Source organism: Euprymna scolopes, chromosome 29 (assembly GCF_053919585.1).
Source record: "Euprymna scolopes isolate OS-2025 chromosome 29, ASM5391958v1, whole genome shotgun sequence".
In the NCBI taxonomy this organism is placed as follows: Eukaryota; Metazoa; Mollusca; class Cephalopoda; order Sepiida; family Sepiolidae; genus Euprymna; species Euprymna scolopes.
In genome coordinates this window covers 88,494,672-88,511,609 of record NC_136510.1, presented here as the reverse complement: position 1 = coordinate 88,511,609, position 16,938 = coordinate 88,494,672, and the positions used below count along the sequence as shown (strand labels likewise).

Here is a 16,938-nt window from a genome sequence, read left to right as displayed (position 1 = left end):
AGATATTTTCTCAAGCATAAAAATATGCATGTGTGTGTGTGTGTGTGTCTGGGGGGGAATCTATAGATTTTAACTTTTCTGGTAGTCTAAAATCAATAAATATTTACTATTTTCTTACTACCAGCAGTTGATTGGGGTTTTTTTAACGGCATATCAACCCTTTTCAGGTTATTTAATGGCAAATCCAGTGATTTTCAAGAAAAAGTTTTTTAATAGAATATATTTGTTTTTTTCAAGACTGTTTCTATTGAATTCATAGTTGAGACCCTAACAGGTACTACCACTCCGGGTCAGAGTGGACCTGGGAGCAATAGCAATTAAAGGGTAGTTCCATACTCCCTAAGGCCTGCAAGCTGGAGCCTCACCATTGGATATAGTTTAAGGTCATATCCAGGACCACCAGGAGTTGAAGATTTTGTTTTAAACAAAATAATTAAAGGAATCGTTTTTGTCACGTGAAAATAGGCGCAAATTTTTCGGATCCCCAAGTAATCGTCCCAACACGAATATATATATTTTTATTTATCATTATTATTTATTATTCAAACTTTATCAAATTGATAATTATGTTTTCAAGAATATCCTGCAAATAGTGTAAATAGTGTATTAATAAAGTTGGGGGATATATAAAGAATATATAAGAAATGATAAAAAATATAATTTAAGAAATTCTATGTTTATTTAATTTTTTTTCAACTGAAATAGTCATAGCCCCTTAAATCTGGACATTTAGAAAATATTTTTATCGTCAAAGTGAAAACACCTTCCTGATAAAATCGAATGGAAACCATGTTTTATCAGAAAATGTTTTCGCTTCTGATTACAAAAAATAATTTTTTGGAAATGTCCAGATTTAAGGAATTATGACTTTCAGTTGAACATACAGGAGAAATTTATTTACAAATGAACTTCCTGTTAAAAATAATTTATTTACAAATGAACTTCCTGTTAAAAATAATTTATTTACAAATGAACTTTCTGTTAAAAAAAATTTATCTACTTCCCGCACGTTTCTTTCAATAAAATTTATACAATTATTCATCAGCAAAAGAAGAATTTTGGTTTATTAAGATAAACATTCAATTGCAAACGCCGAGAAAGATAATGGAATACAAGGAAGCCGTTTTTTTTACCTGCAAAACACTTTTTTTATCTGATGAAGCGTCTCCATTGCTTTTCGGCAGATTCGCAACGTCTAAAAGTTCGAAACATTTGTCGCACACCCGATTGAGTTTGTTGTCGTCGTACGAAAGCGGAACTTTCTTAGACGAGCATTTGGCACACACAACCTGTTGAAAAAAAACAAAAACAAAAAAAAACAATTAAAGCTTTAAAATTTAAAAAAAAAAAAAAAAATAGGTTGTTAATTTTGATTGAATATGAGAAAAAATGAAAATTTAAACATTAATTTTTTTTTAATGAAATTTGACTTGTGAAATGATAAAATTTAAAAAGAAAAAATTTGAATGATGTAAAATGAAAAATGTCTAACACACAAATCTGAAATATGACTAATAAAATATTAACTTAGGATGTGAATAAATCGTTCATGTATGAGTTATTTGTTGAGTATAAAAAAAAAATTTTGGTTGACAGTTTTTCTTAGTTACTGTTTCTCCTCATGCTTGTTTATTATTGTAGTAATTTGAGTAAAATTGAACAGATTTACTCCCTTGAATGTCCGGGCACCAAGAGAAAGCGTCCGGGCACCAAAGAGCTAGCTTGGTTGAACAGCTCACATTAAATGGGACAAAAGGGAGAAATTATCTCCCCACCTACAATTTTGTAACAGTGTGTGTGTGTGTGTTTAATCTACAATATATTTTTTCCATATTGAAAGTATTAACCAATATGTTTTAAAAGAGGCAAGAATTTATTTGACGAAATAAGTCTTTTATTCACTGGAAGAACTCATCTAACTACATCTACAACAAAGAACTTTCCTCCTCTCTCTCCATGTACCAAAAACCAAACGGAACTTCGTGACCAGAGTTATATTTCTTAAAACATTCCATCAGTGGAACAAGATACAAGTCTGCTTCCCAACAGACTGCATAATGGTCATCTAAGCCTAATATAAACAGATATTTGTTGCATCATCATCTTTGATAATAAATTCTTGATGTCCATTCCATCTATGGTTTCCAATTCTCATGGTGATAATCCTCTAATTGACGACCTTTTTAACTGTTATTAAGTGACTCCCGGAGCCTTGATGAGTGTTCCTATCAGTAAAAATAACTACTCCCCATGATTCATTTGAAGTATGGCAAGACAATACAAAATAGACATTGTGGCTTAGTGGTGGATGCCCTTTTCTCTTCCCTACAACCTCTCTCTCACAGAAGAGACGTTGTGAGCCTGTCTTTGTTTTATCATTATTTCCATGGCAGGTGCTTGTCCGAGCTACAATCTCTCGTCCTTCCTCACCAATCTTTCACGAAAAACACCCGTCTAGCTGAAACTACTGTCAATAATTTCCCCACTCTTTATCTGTGCCTAAATCAAATGAACAAAGCTTCTTTCTTAGAAGTGCACACCTGTGGAACTCTCGTTTGCCTGTTTCCCACAACTTGGCTGTTTTCAAGTCCAATACAAATTCCTGATAAACCGCCCCCTTAAGTAAGACACTATTAAATCTCCATTACTAACGATTACTACGATATTATCCCATTGATTACTGTACATGCAATAACCCTTATCACCGAGTGGCTTCTGGGCTTTGATAAGTGGTGACTACCATGTAAAAAAAAAAAAAAAGACAAAAGTGGCAAGAAAAAGAAAAGTGAAAAAGCAGGAAAAGAGAAAGAGAAAGAGAGAGAGAGAGAGGGGGAGAAAGAAAGTGAGAGAGGGAGAGAGAGAGAGGGGGAAAGAAAGTGAGAGAGAAAGAAATAAAACCGAGCTAAAAGGATGTAAAGCTTTAGTGATTTAAAAAAAAAAAAAAGGCGGAATTTTGCTGCTAAAAAGCTGAGAATTCACATCTGTTTAAGCCTATCACATACCTCCTCATCAACTTAATAAAAAAAAAATCTGAAACAACTCATGTTTTAAAAGAGAACATGATTCAGTAATACTTACATTACCACATCCCCTGCAATGATGTCTCCTCCGGAATGTTGTGAACTGGTTAGTACACAACATGCAACCCGTTGCAGCATCATCTTTTATCCAGGTGGGAGCACGCTTACCAACTTCATCTCCCTAGAAAAATAAAATTGTTTTAATTAATTAAAAATAAATAAATAAATAACAAAACAAAAAAAAAACAAACAAAAAAAAATAATTAAAACAATTTGAAATGAATAAAAAATGTTTAAAGTTTAATAAAAAATTTTGAATTAAAAAATTAAAGATTTAAAAAAATAAAAATTATTAAACAAAATCTGAAACAAATTAGAAGTTAATTTTTTTTTTTTTTTTTATTAATTAACTAAGATACAAAGTACTATATATATTATATATATAAATAATGCATTTTCACAAACAAGGAACATTGCCATTTCGATGTGGAGGGCTACTATCTGGGACATAATTTGCAGGGATACTATGTAGGGAGTTGAGCAGTAAGATGTCCGTACATTACTCTTTAACTTTTGCAAGTCAGTACAGTCAGAGAAACAAGAACCCAGAAGGGAATTCCAAAGTCTAGTAGTCTGAGGGAAGAGAGAGAAACTATTAAAATAGAAGGCTTTCTGGCATTTAGAGATCTCTACTGTGTAGGGGTGGGATTTAGCTGCTTGTCAGGTTTGTTGGGGGTATTTACGTCGAGGGGGTACAATGAAGTTCTTTGGAGCACCTACTATTTTAAATTATGTTCAGATTTAATTCTATTCAAATAAGTATTTATTCATCTGCATGTTTTCAAAAAGATTTCACGAAAGAATACAAAATGGCAAAGAATACGGCAGCAGCATTGTGAAAGAAACGCAAAAAAAGTCGAGAACCATTTAACAGGTTTTCAGATACTTGGATCTTCAGAAAACTCTTTTCCTTTTTGACAGAATACAAAACGGATTTCGACATCTAGTGGGAGATGTTTATGTGCTACGTGTCACTGAAGACTTCCTGTCTGATGTAACATTCTCAACATGTACTTCCGATTCTAATTTTTCACTTTAAATTGAATTTTCTGCTTTTCTATTTCATTTTACATGTAAAAATCATCAGTTTTTTTTAACACTAACTTTTAAGTCTATCTCAATACTCAATAAAGAGATCCTTTCCTAATGCTGGACCGATTGTAACATAAGAGTTATGGCAAGTACTCGGCTGAGCTCCAATCTATGGTCCCCCCTCGTCAAATTTTCACAAAAAACACTTGTCTAGTTGAAACCACTATCGATAATTTCCCATACTCTTTATCTGTGCCTAAACCTAAATCTAGATTCCATGAACAAAGCTTCTTTCTTAGAATTGCACGTCTATGGAACTCTCTCCCGTTTCCCTGCTTTCTAACTGACTACAAAATGGTCATCTTTAAGTCCGATGTAAATAAGTTCTTGATGAGTCGTCCCCTTAATATCGCCGTCTTCAAGTTCAATATAAACAAATTTTTGATGAGCTGTCCCCTTAAGTAATTCAATTTACCAAATTTCCACTACTAATGATTACTATATTTCCCCATTGATTACTGTACACTCATTAACCCTTATCTTCGAGTGGCCCCCAGGCCTTAATAAGCGAAAAAAAGAAAGAAAAATGCACAAAAGGTTTATACTTACACCAGACACGTTCTGTACTTGTTCTAAAGCCCGCATAGTCTGCTTTCGACTGTTGAAATCATTAATCACAGCACTCATTGACTGAAAGAAGAAAATAGTGGATGTATAGAAAAATTATAACGAGAACTTTAAATAAGTCGACATTTTAAAGTATTTTTTGTACAATCATTGGACACATAATTGGATCTAAAAAAAAAAAAAAAAAAAAAAAAAAAACGCATTTTAAGTAAAAACACGCTTATATACCGTGTCATGATGAAATTAGTAAAGAAAAATGCAAAAATTATGAAAAAAAAACTTAAAGAACTGTTATAACTATTAAAAAAAAAAAAGTGTTCTTAATCCGCTGTTTTCTAATTCGAAATCACAAAGTTAACTAAAAACGAGTTTGTCATACTGAATAAACTACAATAGAAGAAATTAATAAAACTGAATTATTATAAATTTTAGTTCGGCTAGCACAATCGTCCTTTCAAGAGATTGGTTAAGAGTTCATTTGTTAAGTTAAGTCCATTTGGTGGGTGGGAGGTGTTAAGTCCATTTGGTGAATATTTTTATGATTTTTTTTCTTTTTTGATGTGTGTGTGTGTGTCAGTGTGTGTGTGTGTGTAAGGGTGAGTGGTTGTGTGTGCATTGCGTGCACGTATGTGTGTGTATGGGTTAGAATCTGATTTCTTCTGTCCATATGCGTGTGTGTGCCTGTGTGTATTCCTATTCACTTGTCTCACCATGAGGGCCTAGTTAGGCACAAGGTCGGTCTCAAATATAAACATACACACACACATATATATATATATATATATATATTGAGTGGGTGGGTGCAAAAATAATGTTGTGTAATGGGTGTGCATACCTATGCAGGGTATGCCTGTGTGAGTGCACAAGTGTACCTCCTCGTGCTCATCTTGATTCATGTGCAAGAATGCACATTTGTATAAGCATGTGTAAGTATGTTTATATTGGGGGACCAACCTTGTGCCTAACTAGGCCCTCATGGTGAGACAAATGAATAGGAGCACACACATACATGTGGAAAGAAGAAATCAGATTCCAACACATACACACACATACATGCATGCAAGGCACAACCACTCATTCTTGCACACATGCACTGACACACACAGATCAAAAAGGAAAAAAAATCATAAAAATATTCAGACTTAACACTGACCGAATGAACTCTTAACTAATCTCATGGAGACATTGTCTTAGACAAACATATCTTTCAACAGCAAAATCGTGCTAGCTGAAATGATTTAGAAAAAGGAATCCCATAAACTTTTCACCAAAAAACAAACTTTTAACTAAAAAATACTTGAAGAGAGCTAAATAAGGCTTGAAACACGTTATGAAAATATTTAAAAATATTAAAAAAATAAGTTTAAAAATCAACAATTGTTGCTAGTTACGCTCATATATATATATATATATATATATATATATATATATATATATATATATATATATATAGTCATCCACATACAGTACTGTTTCACAGCTCATCAGTGCGGCTAGACAGGCAACCGCCTTAAGCCAGGATTGAAACCTGACCGCTCAAATAACAGTCGAGGCTTCTCACCATTGCGCCATACGGCTGCTGCTGTGTAGGTTTGTATATATATATATGAGAGAGAAAAGGAGAGATTAAATTATTCGATATATGTGCAAAAATGGGTAAAGGTAATGTTGGCTCAAAAGAAATAATTATTAAAAAAAAGAATTTACTGTCTATTTATAAAGTTGAGTCATTTATTACACTGATAGTGAGATTAAAATGCCAAATTCATATTTAAAATAAACAATACCTGCACTTTTTCTGGCTTTTTTGTTATATTTTATTTCTTTCAAATTCAATTTCTTTAATACTATTGCAGAGAAAAAAGTGACGAAAAGCACATTTCAAATAATTTAGCACTTACCATGTACCAACTACTTGGCTCTTCTAATATTCCCCTAAAACACAAAAGGAAAATATACATTTTTATTTTACAAAGTGATTAATAAAACTAATACAAAATGTCAATTATAAAAATAGATTGCATATCTAGGTTTAGCAACTTAACTCCCTCATTTTGTCCTTTAGATCTCACACTCAATGAGCAATGCTTCTGAACAAGGGGTAAGAATTGCTGTTTCATGGGTGGGAATCTATCCTAACACTTATCATTGGCTCGTTTTTGACCTTGAAGTGGTATATTTTTTATTAGCTCTTTACATCAAGTGGCTTCACACCTTGTCTAAAGCAATTTCCATCAAAAAAAAATATATATATAGTGTCACTATCATAAGACAATGTTCTTATAAATAAAATATATCTTTTTTTTTTTTTTTAATTTTCTTATTGTGTTTTGTTTTTGCTAGGAATGAGGCATCCTGCCAGATGTCAAACATTCACTCATTATTTCAGAGACTTCAACAGAGGTTCTAACCATCTCTTTAAGCTTGGATTCTCTCTTGCACTTGGTTCACCGGGTATATTCGTCAGATAGTTCTTGAAATTTTCCGGTCACTCCCAGGATTACTGTAATGATGGAAATCTTCCTAAAATTCCAGTTATTTTTTTATGTCGTACATAAGACCTTGGTATTAAGTTATATTTTCCCCCTCTCAGTTCTGCTTAAACCAACAGCATTAGGAACACAGACTTCAACTAAGATTGCGACTTTCTCCCTCTTATCACATATCGCTATAAGAGAATTAACAGCTCCATTTTCTAGGCATGTAATTGTAGGGATTACATAGTCATAGTGGATGGTGTACAACTTATTGCCAACAGTTTTTGGGGATGTATGTTCCCAGGACTTGCTACTAGAACATTGAATATTCCATTTTTCTATTTCAGTTGGTTGGCCTTTATACTGCATCAAACCTTCTTAGGTTATTTTATTCTGGAAACTGTAATGTAATATATATTTTTTACAGCAGTTGTGTCATAATTAGGGCTGTGACAACAGCATATTCTTTTCATTGTTTTGACTCTCGAGTATATATCCGACACAGTTAATCAACCGAGAACCACATCACTTTACATAAAAGGATATAAGATATCACAATGGATACACACTCAAGAGCAAACAATGAAAAGAATATGCTGTTGTCATAGTCCTAATATATATATATATATATATATATATATATAAGAGAGAGAGAGACAGACAGAAATGGATAACAATACAGCTACATTCGAAATTCCAAAGTTTTATCTTCCTTTTTTTTTTTTTTTTTCCTTCAACATGTTAAAAATTTCATATGTGGAACAAATCAATTATATATATATATATATATATATATATATATATATATATATATTTTGCAATCATGAAAGGAAATCTTATAATTCATGATTAAAAGTATATTGTGTTTTAAAATAAAGAAAAAGGAGCAAAAAAAAAAATAAAGGGAGGAGGGGAGTCAGCTAACTTCTTTATTTTTCTTTGCCCCTTTTTTCTTTTATTTTAAAATGCATTTTTCTTTTAATCATGAATTATGAGAGTCTTTCCTTCCTGATTGCAATATTTAAATTCTATAACCCACAAAGAATCATGAATATATATATATATATATATATATATATATATATATATATATATATATATGGTTATGAGTTTGTTTAAACAGGACGTTCATTTTTTTCAGAGAATTTTTCCAAACCATCCCCTGCTAAATATACATATGCACACACAAACACACACACACTCGCGCCTTACATTACCCATCCTGCCATCTCTTTCTTCCTTCCATAAACAGAATCTGATAGTGTTGATTACCAAGGTTTATTTTAAAATCAGAAACTCAGAGTAAAATCGCCCGTGAAACAGTGTTTTTTTTCTGTTTGTTTATTTTGCGTTGTTTCACGTTTTCAAAGTCACTGATGAATTTGCATTGATTTCATTCAGTCTCTTATGGTTGATTCAACGCAATGAAACCGTTGGTACGCCTTTAAAATATGTGTATATAGTTTTGAAATAAATATTTGTATCTTCAGCTCTCACATCCACTATTGAGTACTTTATCTGATTTTTTTTCATCGCCTCCTGACATTATATATATATGAATCATCCCAAAGGTGCGCTACATACAGGAAGTACTTCAGAGCTTGGATCGGACTGACGATTCATCTCCAGATCCACAAAGCAACTACATAATCATGGTCATCTCTGCAAATGATGAACGAATATCAATGTTTGTCTCTCTAAGTCTATTAATATATATATAGACATGACAGAAAAGAATAGACACTAAGAAATATTTTTCCGAAGATTAATATATGCTTATTTATATTTACAGATAAGAACAATGCTGAAATAACTTGGAGTATCTCATTAAAATTGCATCTAACAACATTTAAGCATGCCACAAACCAAAAGAGAATTATCAGAATTTCTGAGAGGACGAATCGTGGGTCAACATGAAGGTGGTCTTAGTCAAAAGCCCTTTCTACTGTTTATAGAGTGATTTTACAATTCACAAGAGAGGACAAAGAGTGCACAAACCCTCATCCAGGTCGCCCCTGGCCCTCTGAAAGAACCTTGTGTCTTGTGAAAAGAAACGTTGAAGAGGATCCTCAGTGCAAAGCCTCTGACATTGCAACACAAGCTGGTGTCAGTTCCAGAACAGTGGAAGGGTATGGATATGGAGTTTGACTTAAAAAGACTGGAGGGTTTCTTGGTTATGATATGGGGTGCAATTTGGAGTGAAGGTCGCTCAGACCTAGTGGAATGTGAAGAGAACATTAATTTTTTTCTCTCTTTTACATAAGAGTCACCACTTATCAAGGCCTGGAAACGACTCGAGGAGAAGGGTTAATGAGTGTACAGTAGTCAATGGGACAATATTGTAATAATCGTTAGTATGGAAATTTGGTAAATTGGATTACTTAAGACTTTTTTCATGTTGGACTTGAAAATGACCAAATTGTAGTCAGCTGGAAAGCAGGCAAATGGAATAGAGTTCCACAAGTGTGCAGTTATAAGAAAGAAGCTTTGTTCATGAAATCCACGTTTAGGTTTAGGTACAGATAAAAAGTAGGGCATATTATTGATAGTGGCTTCAGCTAGATGAGTGTTTTTTTTGTGAAAGTTTGGCAATGGGGGACCATAGATTGGAGCTCAGACGAGCACTTGCCATGAAAATAGCGATAAAGCAGAGACAGGCTTGCCACGTCTCTTCTGTGGGGAAGAGGTTGTAGGGAAGAGAAAAGAGCGTCCCTCACTAAGATACAAAGTCTATTTTGAACTCTGTCAAGGCAGGATAAGCTGCTTCTAGTAGCTCCTGCCTAGATGTGGCAACAGTATTCCATCCTTGGATGTATCTGGCTTTTATATAGGCAGAGAATTGCATCAGCAGTGAGATATGTACTGGAGCAGTAGAAGAATCTCACCATTTTTCCAGCAACCTTGGCCACAGATTTGATGCACATTCAAATCAGGAGTAAAGGTTAGACCCAGCAGTTTGACAAAACATGGAGCCTCCAAGACAAGAACCATTCATTTCAATTGATGCCAGACGGGGATCAGAATATCGATGATGTAAAGATAGAAGCTTGGTTTTAGATGCATTAAAATTAACCAGCCACCTCCTTCCCCATTGTATCACATCCTCAAGGTCCAAGGAGAAAAAATCAGAGAGTACTTGGTCATTTACTGCCTTTGATGTGTTACCATAGATGGTAGTGTCATCAGTATAAATGTCTACAAATGATCTTAGAATGTGATTTGAGAAATTACTGATGTAGATCAGGAAGAAAGTTGGGCCCAGGATGGACCTTTGAGTGACTCCAGCATTAATACTGTGAGCTTCTAATTTCTGCCCATCAACCACTACTCATATGAACCTATCAGTGAGAAATAATTTAATAATTAAGACATTTCCAGCTATACTGTAGCTGGAGATCTTGTGATTTAGACCTTTATGCGATAACCTATCAAAGGCCTTTGATAGGTCAAGAGCAATTTCCCTAGAAAGGAAGCCTCCATCGAGAGATTCGCTAATCCTATGAGATATAACTGTTAATTCATGTAAATAACCCTATTTATTATTGAGCACTATTATATAAACCTGGTAGATATTCTCTTGATTTTAATTCTACAAATATATATATATATATATATATATATATATAACTACTTCATTTACTCACATAAAATTAATATACGAAAGTATAGATTTATGCGTAAACTTTAAGTATTTACTTCAAAAGTGCTCAATACGTAGGTAGAGCTAGTTAGCAGTTTATATATAAACTGACAATAAAAAAAAAAAAAAACACTAACCTAGTTTTAAAACAGATCCTTTGTCTGATAAAATGCATGCCCATTGGCTGATAGGAAGGGGCGCAGTAGATACTAGAAAGCTGATTGGCTAACTAAATCAATAGAAGAGGACCATATAAAAACGATAAACACCCACAGAATTCGCGCATAAGCCTGAAGAATCCTAGAGTGGATGAAACGACGAATATTCAGTGTAGCTTAATCGCCATATATATTTTATAAATTACTATATATATATATATATATATATATATATATATATATATAACATCTGCTGTAGATCTAGCAGAACGGAAACCATATTGCATGTTGCTAAGAAGTTTATTTTTGCTAATGTGGTTGACTACTTCTCTATTTAACAGATTCCAGCCACTTACTTATGACACACGGGAGACTTATTAATCTATACTAAGAGGGAGATGACCGATCACTTGAATTCTTAAATATGGGGCATATTGATGAGGTTTTCCAGGGTGTTGGGAAGCAATTCTCATTAAGACAACACTTAAACAGCTTTGTAAGTATAGGAGCTAGTTCTGGTTGAAGCTGCTGTTAAATATATTTCCATATTACACTAATATTCTTAAGTTAACTTCCTATTTATGGAAGACGGAGCTCCTTATCACTGCTAGGGTGACACAACATTGGTTGAGCCAAAATGGAATTCATAAACTTCCGTGGCAAAGTCAGTTCCCGGATATGAACCCAACTGAAAACATTTGGCGCATAATAGACTGGAACCTTTGCAAAAAGAAAAGAAGCCATCTTCTTTTAGCATTATTGCGTCAGACATGGCAAGAAATTCCTCAAGATGATATTCGTCAACAAGTGGTCAATGCAATGCCTAGCATTAAAAACAGCAAAAGGAATGTCAACCCAGTATTAGTTATTAAATTTGTAACCATTTATTTTTGATTTTGTTCTATAAATTACTAGCTGAACACCCAGCATTGCCCGGTCGTACAATACGCTTAAACATGATATTTTAATTTATGCAAATTGTGTATGTATGTATTATAGAATCAATCCTCTATTGATTATTACATATTATGAGGAATAATTTGCCCGGTGAACTAATTCGCAAAAAAAAAAAACAAAAAAAAACATAATAATGATAATGTAGTTCTTCAAATTCTGTCCGTGTTTGTTTACAATATAATGTCAGCTGATATTTGGGTTTGACAATGAATGCCCTGGAAAAGTCACTTCTGATTAATGTTTAGTTTTAAAATAAAACAAAATTTGCAGTGATTTTAAAATGGTACTTCTTTTATTGTAAATAAGTTCATTAATAAGAAAAAACTCAAAATGGCGAGGTACACCTGGGCTTCAACAGGGGCTCATTTGATCTGCAGTCGAATGCTCTATCACTGAGCTATATTTCCAGAAGTCAATTCTGTTTTTTTTTAAAAGAAATAATTTACTAAGATTCTATTATCTCCCTTGCCAGTGTAACATAGAATATTCTCCTGTAAAAATTATTCTTTTTTTATCTATAAGAAAGAACGATTTTTTTTAGGATCGGACTTTTTTGATTTTCGATACTTATTGGTTGAATTTCTCTACAAAACATATCTAAGAACACTGCCAGACATAAATTATCTTTGTGTAGAATTTGCAAAAGATAGGCTCAGTCGTTTCGTAACCTACAAGAACGGAACACACACACAATAGTACAGATATGTTTATTGAAATAAACTGTTTCTATGGGTGTCTATTCCTTTCTGTCATGTCTGTGTATGTTTTTTTTTTCAATCATACAGAAGACAGTCATATCCTACAAGCTAGCATCATCATCATTAATAAGCTATTCAAGATTGCTTTATTGTATAAGAAAGAGATGGGAGTACATTCTGTATAACAAGTACTTCAGCTAGTACAAAAATAATATACTCACCCTCCCGAAATGAATTACATTTATCAAAAACTTCACTTTTTAAAATTTTTACTTACTCGTTTAATAATTCTATCGTTTTTTGTTTGCTTCTCACATAAAAGGCATTCGGAATTTCAGCTTCTTTCACCTGCAAGAATATTTTATATAAAGATTTCATTTTCACGTTTTATTAATAAAATAATCCAAAAGTATCAAGCAAAAAAAAAAAAAAAAAAAATTGTTACATGTAAGGGACCCTATGTCAGTAACGATTAAGTTAGCTGGTGTGAATTCTGACAAAGGCCACATTTAGTGCATGTCAGGATAAGTTTAATCTGCAAACAAATTGTTCCCAGAGATGAGTGACGGAAATTTAAGGTAGGGGGGGGACAGAGGTCAAATGCTGTAGACAAATGACATCACATTTTTCAGGCTAGAGAAAACTAAGTCACTCATGGAAGCCATGTGAACAAGTTACTACCAATAATGTAGAAATAATCTTATTTGAATGTTACCTCGAGTTTCTGCCCATCAGCGTCACTCATTTCACCAAATTAGAAAATAAGGTTAAGTAAACCATCAGCTAAGATAACATTAATCTCTCCTAAGTCCATTTTTTTTACAAATAAAACCTTAAAGAAAACTCAGCAAACGTCTCCACATTATTTTCTTTGTGAAAAGAGTTTTACTCATCTTAATTAAACAGATGAGATGATCGATGACCTCTCATGAAAAGAAGTGGAAAACATGTAAAAACCCGCATGTATAAACATCCACATAACGAGTGATTTTCCATTGAAAAATGTTACAGAAATAGCCGCACATTAAATTATAACTTAATTCATATCAAAACAATAAGAAACATAATTTAGTTCGATCTTTGCCGTCTCAATAGGTGGATAGTGAAGCACTACAACACCTTCATGGCCACTCCTGCAGCTGCACTGGCTCTGATCACTGGGCAAACCTAGGTCTCCTTATAAGCCACCCAGACTTGCATCTGAATTCATATATATATATATATATATATATATATATATATGTACGGCATAATCACGTTGACACACCGGTTCTCATCAGATCACTGAAGTTAAGCAACATTGAGCCTGGTTAATACCAGATGGGTGACCATTTGGGAATTCTAGGCTCTGTATGTGCCTCCGCTTATCTCAGCATTTGTTTCCAGTCCAGTCGTCCTGTACCTCAACTTGTCACACAAATTTCATGCGCAGGCACCCTTACAGTGGGTATCCATAGTCTGTCAAGACTGAAGGAGGTCCTTGTATATATATATATATATATATATATATATATTTTAGTGTTGGGATGATTAATCAGAATCTGAAGAATCAGAACATTTAGGGCTATCGGAATCGGTATTGGAAAAATTTGTACCATTTTTCCGATGCCAAAACGATTCTTTTGCCTTTTTTATTTGAATATCCTTAAAGCAAACTGTTCCTTATTAAATAAATATTTATTGGCTTATAACTACAAATAAAAAAAAAAAGTAAAATCGATAGATGATTCCCTCAAGTGTATTTTTTTTTCGTTTAGGAAAATATCTCTACATTTAAAATGTGTTTTCATGGTAATCGGGGAAAAAATAACAAATCTATATTCAAATGTTTAGAGATTTATAAAGAATCGGAATCGGGAAAAACATTGGAATCGTCCCATCACTAATATATATATATATATATATATATATATATATATATATATTTTTTTTTTTTTTTAATGATTTCACTTTCTCCATTGTTTTTGCCAAATTGGAAGTATACTAAAATTTTCACCAGCTCCACTTTTCTTTTCTTTTTTTTACATAGGCATCACCAGTTATCAAGGCCAAGAGGACACACGATAAGGGTTAAAGAGTATACAGTAGAAATTGGACAATATAGTAATCATCAGAAATGGAAATTTGGTAAATTTGTTAACTTAAGTGGAACGGCTCATCAAAAACTTGTTTACATTGGACTTGAAAACAACCATATTGTAGTCAGTTGGAAAGCAGGAAATCGGAAGACAATTCCATAGGCGTGCAGTTCTAAGATGGGTGTTTCTTATGAAAGTTTGGCAGGGGGGGGGACCATAGATTGGAGCGCAGCTGAGCACTTGCTATGAAAATAACGATAAAGCAGAGACAAACTCGCAAGATCTCTTCTGTGAGAAAGAGGTTGCAGGGAAGAGAAAAGGACATCCCCTACGAGGCTACGAAGTCTATTTTGAACTCTATCAAGGCAGGATAAGTCCTTTCTAGCAGCTTCTGCCCAGATGTGGCAACAGTACTCCATCCTTGGACGTACCTGGCTCTTATATAGATAGATAATTGCATCAGCAGTGAGATATCTACTGGATCGATAGAAGGATCCCAACATTTTTCCAGCGGCCTTGGCAATGGATTTAATGTATGTATTCCATTTAAGATCATGAGTAAAGGTCAAGCTCAGAAGCTTGTCAAAACATGAGGCCTCCCCAAGACGAGAGCCATTCATTTCAATTAATGATGTAAATATAAAAGCTTGGTTTTAAAATCCACTTGAGTTTGCGATAAGCAGATCGTGAAGCATTGCAATCTCCTACAACTGCACTGGCTCCGACCGTATTGGCTTGCGTTTCCGTCAGACTTTACCTTCAATGCTGAAAGGGGGACTCTGGTAACAGGGCAAACCTAGGTCTCCTTATCACCTGCCTAGACCTGCATCCAGGAAGCCAATTCCAGCTTTGAACTGTATAGCAGCAACAGATGCTGCAGTGCGCTAGACTGGAAGCAGAAATCCACTGTTTCCCAAGACAAAGTTACCATCATCATCTTTGCCGATGTGATTAGAACAGAACAAGTCACACAGCAACCAGATCAGACAGCAAACGTCTGCAGAAAAGCAAAGAAATTAGGTTTTAAGCTATTGCAGGTCATCAAACTTGTAATGCGAATCAACCATAATAATTAACTTAGTCTGTCAAGTGAAATTTATGTGAAACTGACTGGCATGGGGCGCCATTATCACGGAGGGAGAGGGGAGGGGAGCATTCATTATTTGCATCAGTTTCACTAAGTAAGCGTGATGTCATCTCAGCCATTTATAAACTGAAGAATCAGCCGAACAAATTATTTATTATTCCTGTGAAACGTATACATATGTTTATGGTATTTGTTTAGATGCTGTTTTGAAATTGTAGTACATCTAATATAGGTTGAACCCCGCCCCCCCCCAATGCAACCCACGGAATCATTAATAAAATATAGTGCTTGTCCAGAATTCCATCTATATTAAAAAAAAATAAGTGAAGTATGCATGGTGCCCCGTGAGTGCACAGTGAACGAGGCATAAAAAAATGACTAAGTTCAGCATTTGCTGACCCCCCCCCCATTTAGCCCCAAAAGTCCCCAGGGCACGTCAAATCCTGGTGAAAACGAACAAATAGTGCAGTTTTAGGCCCTAATATATATAAATTTGAATTCTGCACCATACAAAAAAAAAAAAAAAAAAAAAAAAAAAAAAAAAAACGACTAAATCCATCATTTGCACCCCAACCCATTTAGCCCCAAAAGTCCCCAAGGCTTTAACATTTAAATTTGAGTTCAGCACCATGCAAAACTGCTAAATAAACATACAGAAAATCTTGGACAAATATGGTAAAATGGTCCCAAAAACGAAGTGCTTTTATTAGCCCTAAAAGAACCCCTGGGGCACACCCAAGAGTTATCGCGAAGTATAGACAACCAAATTATATAGAAATCAGTTCTAATTTTTCAGAAAGTTTTATAAAAATCCAAGGCATCAATTTTTTAATAAGCACAAAAGTGTCAATTTTAGCCATTTTAACCAGAAAGTCACCCCTAGAGAGGCAACTGGAGTTTTCCTGGAAAATCCGTTCTGTTACTTTTTTTTACTCATACCATGTTTAATGTTTGTGCAAAATTTCAAAAAATTCCAAGGCGTAGTTATTGAGAAAACTGCAGACAGATGAACGGCTGAGCAGACAAGGGTGAATTTACAGGTCCACCTTCCTTTGTCAGGGGCTAAAAATAAAGAAAAATTTGCATGATGTATGCACCCGTAAC

The 16,938-nt window shown here is 33.9% G+C and overlaps 1 protein-coding gene across 2 annotated transcripts in view; it reads right to left on the bottom strand.

Annotated features, from left to right (window-relative positions):
• The window catches only part of LOC145252779 (FYVE, RhoGEF and PH domain-containing protein 4-like), a 72,163-nt gene that overhangs the window by 34,206 nt on the left and 21,019 nt on the right, over nucleotides 1-16,938 (bottom strand). For both annotated transcript variants that reach the window (XM_080112709.1, XM_080112710.1), the window contains exons 7-11: nucleotides 12,947-13,017; nucleotides 6,641-6,674; nucleotides 4,722-4,802; nucleotides 3,079-3,201; nucleotides 1,134-1,289 (exon numbers count right to left, since the gene is read on the bottom strand). In XM_080112709.1, coding sequence (XP_079968835.1) covers nucleotides 1,134-1,289; nucleotides 3,079-3,201; nucleotides 4,722-4,802; nucleotides 6,641-6,674; nucleotides 12,947-13,017 — 465 coding nt within the window. The remainder of the gene's footprint in view (nucleotides 1-1,133; nucleotides 1,290-3,078; nucleotides 3,202-4,721; nucleotides 4,803-6,640; nucleotides 6,675-12,946; nucleotides 13,018-16,938) is intronic.